This window comes from Octopus bimaculoides, chromosome 1 (genome assembly GCF_001194135.2).
Source record: "Octopus bimaculoides isolate UCB-OBI-ISO-001 chromosome 1, ASM119413v2, whole genome shotgun sequence".
NCBI lineage: Eukaryota > Metazoa > Mollusca > Cephalopoda > Octopoda > Octopodidae > Octopus > Octopus bimaculoides.
The window spans coordinates 198,635,219-198,638,530 of record NC_068981.1 but is presented as its reverse complement, the minus strand read 5'-3'; the positions used below and the strand labels follow the sequence as shown (position 1 = coordinate 198,638,530).

Here is a 3,312-nt window from a genome sequence, read left to right as displayed (position 1 = left end):
TTAAAATTAAATTAAATTTCACAATATATAATATATAAATATATAATTTAGAGAAAAAAGCAATTATTGAATTTTTGGATTTTTATTATAGGTCTTTTTAGTGTATTTACTTGTTAAATTTTTCTATATGTGATTGTGGATTTTCATGGATGAATTCAATAATTGACAGGATATTGTGAAGGGAGGGTGATTAAAGAGTGCAAGTAAGTGGCAAAAGACCTGGGTATATATAGAGTGGGAGGGGCTACTGGATAGCAATGATACAGAGAGATGGGGGGAGAGAGAGAGAGAATACATAAAATTGCTGAGAGGGTTTAGCCTGAATCTCTGTGCTTTCAGGTTTCAGGTGAGAACGCTCCACCATCGACACAATCTTCTCTCTTTGACAGCTGCAGAAGAAGTGCTGAGAGCACCTTTTTTGACCTCACAAAAGCTTTTGACCTAGTCAGTAGAGATGGCCTGCTCAAAATCCTTGCCAAGATTGGCTGTCCTCCAAGACTTCTCAGGATTGTCCAATTGTTTCATGCGGACATGAGAGATGTCATTCAATTTGATGGGTTTTTTCTTCAGAGGCATTCAACATACATAGCAGCATGAAGCAGGGCTGTGTGCTTGTCACCACCCTGTTTGGGATTTTCACAGACGTGCTGAAACATGCATTTAAGACATCAACTGATAGTGTTTACCTTCACACCAGATCAAACAGTAAACTGTATAGTCTGTTGAGGCTGAAAGCAAAATCCAGAGTGTACCAGATACTCATCAGAGAAATTCTGTTCACGGATGACACAGCACTGACAGTGCACTCTGAGGAGCAAATGCAGCACCTCGTGGACAAGACTCTGAAAGGTTTGTCAGGAATTTAGCCTGACTATTGACCCAAAGACCACCATACCACCATCAACAAGCTGGAGGCAGTCCATGAATTCACTTATCTCAGTTCTACCATCACTGATAACTTCTCCTTGGAACCTGATATCAGTAGATGAGTCAGATGAGCATCCTCCACATTTGCCAGGCTCACAAAGAAAGTCTGGAGAAACAGGAAACTGGCCACAAACGCCAAGATTGCAGACCATAAGGTGCGCATCCTCAGCACACTACTTTACGATGATGAGACGTGGAGCCTCTACTCCAGGCAGGAACAGCATCTTGACGTCTTTCACCTTCATAGCCTGAGATGCATCTAGGATATTGAGTGGACTGACCGAGTCAACCAAGTCCTCAACCACACCAAGATACCCAGTATATTCACCCTGATCCAACAGCACCGTCTACACCCCCAGACGGGAGGATCCTAAAAGACCTCCTGCATGAGGAATTGGCCACCAGCACAAGAGCATGAGTATAACCTCATCTTTGTTCCAAAGATGTCTGCAAGAGAGATATGAAGTCAATAGATTTGGATGTCCTGAGATGAGAGGAGTTTGCAAATGGTTGCCCAGGCTGAAGACTTGGCAGGGAGATGGAGGGGAAGAGAAACTGGAACTTTCCAAGGTAAAGTTGCATCCAAAGAAAGGTGCAGCCAGTTGTGCCAGTAGAGAGCTTCTTCAAATGTGACTGGCACTCCCATGTGGGCCTGTGCTGTCACAGCAGGCACTGCTCCACCATCAACAGCAGCTGACACAAATTCTCCAGGCACAGATCAAAGGTCTATCGAGACCAATGGATGCCTGTTACTCAGTGTGTGTGTGTGTGTGTGTGTGTGTGTGTATTACATGTTTATAATGTTTGTTTGCTGAAAAACATAAAAACGGGAAATTAAAAAATATCTTACCTTCGGGCAAATATTCAAACTGCAAAGAAAAGATATTTAATAGGAATATTATGTTTAATAATGATTTTTTAATTAGAGATAAGATTGTAATATTTGAAGGAAGACTATAATTAACCCCAGTATTTGGCTGGTACTTTATTGACCTCAAAATGAGGAAATATAAACTTGACATTAATGGGATTTGAACCCAGGACAAAAAGGATTAAATAGAACACCCTTTGTCTACCCTCCTGCTGTTCTCTGAAAGGTATGTAATAGTGTCTTTCGATGATGACACAAGTTCACCTTAGTTGCTGAGAGAAGGCACAATCAGACGAACCTGTTTTATTGACCCTGAAAGACTGAGAGTGAAACTTAACCATGGGACAATTTGAACTCAGAACATAAAAACACAAAATAAGATATCACATGAAATACATTAGCACTAATTTAACTTAATTGTTCTTCTTCTGCAGATGTCGTCCCTAAGTTATGTATCCTTAAACAATTCTACTTTTTTTTTCAACTATTATCTAATTTAATGCATTTAATTGTAAATTCAGTCATTATTGTTTAAATCAAGTACAGTTAACACCATGTTTCGTTGATAAGATCAGAATAAGACCAAAACATGTCCAGAGTTTTCTCCCATACTTTCCAACAAAAATGAAAATATTAGTGAGTGACTGATGTTTTTTTAGCCACCACATATATATTTCAAGTTAGCTCACAAATGCTTTTTACATTATTTATGTTAACAAAAGACTGAAGTGTTGTTTTTTCATGCAGATGGTGTCCCTGAGATATTTATTCTGTAAGCAATCCAAATTTAACTGTTAAATAATAAAAACTAATAATAATAAAAACTAATAATAATAAAAAATAGCAGAGAAAAAAAGCGTTGGAATTATGAAGAAGAAAACTAAAATACCTCAGACTTTATTGGTATGGCACCAATAGTTCCAAAACAAAAGAGTAACAATACAATGATATTCCGTGACATATTTGATGTTGCTGCTGCTACTGCTGTTGTTGTTGTTGTTGTTGTTGTCTGTGTCTTTGTCAGACAGACAGGCAGTGTATTCTTGAGGACATGTGATGTTCTTGTTAGAAAGTCAAAGTTCTCTTTTAATGGCTTTGGTTGAGAAACTCCATGTGGTCAGTTGATAACTATGGAGAAAATGGCATATGGCAGCAATGAAACACACACACACACACACACACACACACACACACACAATATAAAAATATGAACAAAGATTAAAAAAATAGATAATTGTTACAAAGCCACACACATATGTATATACATATATATGCATATGTATGTGTATATATATATATATATGCGTGTGTATGTACATATATATAAACACATATGTGTGTGTGTGTGTATGCATGTATATATATATATATATATATATATATATATATATATAATAATAATATTAGGGACAAAATCCAAAATTACAGGTAAAAACTCAATTAAAATCAATTTATAAAAAAATTAAAATTAAATTGAGCTTTACAAAGTTCATGAACCTTGGTTCTTTTCCCTA

The 3,312-nt window shown here is 36.9% G+C and overlaps 1 protein-coding gene across 1 annotated transcript in view; it reads right to left on the bottom strand.

Moving 5' to 3' along the window:
* Positions 1-2,887, bottom strand: part of LOC106872756 (hatching enzyme 1.2) — a 19,700-nt gene extending 16,813 nt beyond the window's left edge. Inside the window, exons 1-2 of the mRNA XM_014919848.2 lie at positions 2,688-2,887; positions 1,778-1,796 (exon numbers count right to left, since the gene is read on the bottom strand). Coding sequence (XP_014775334.1) covers positions 1,778-1,796; positions 2,688-2,759 — 91 coding nt within the window. The 5' untranslated portion in view covers positions 2,760-2,887. The remainder of the gene's footprint in view (positions 1-1,777; positions 1,797-2,687) is intronic.
* Positions 2,888-3,312: the final 425 nt, after the last annotated feature.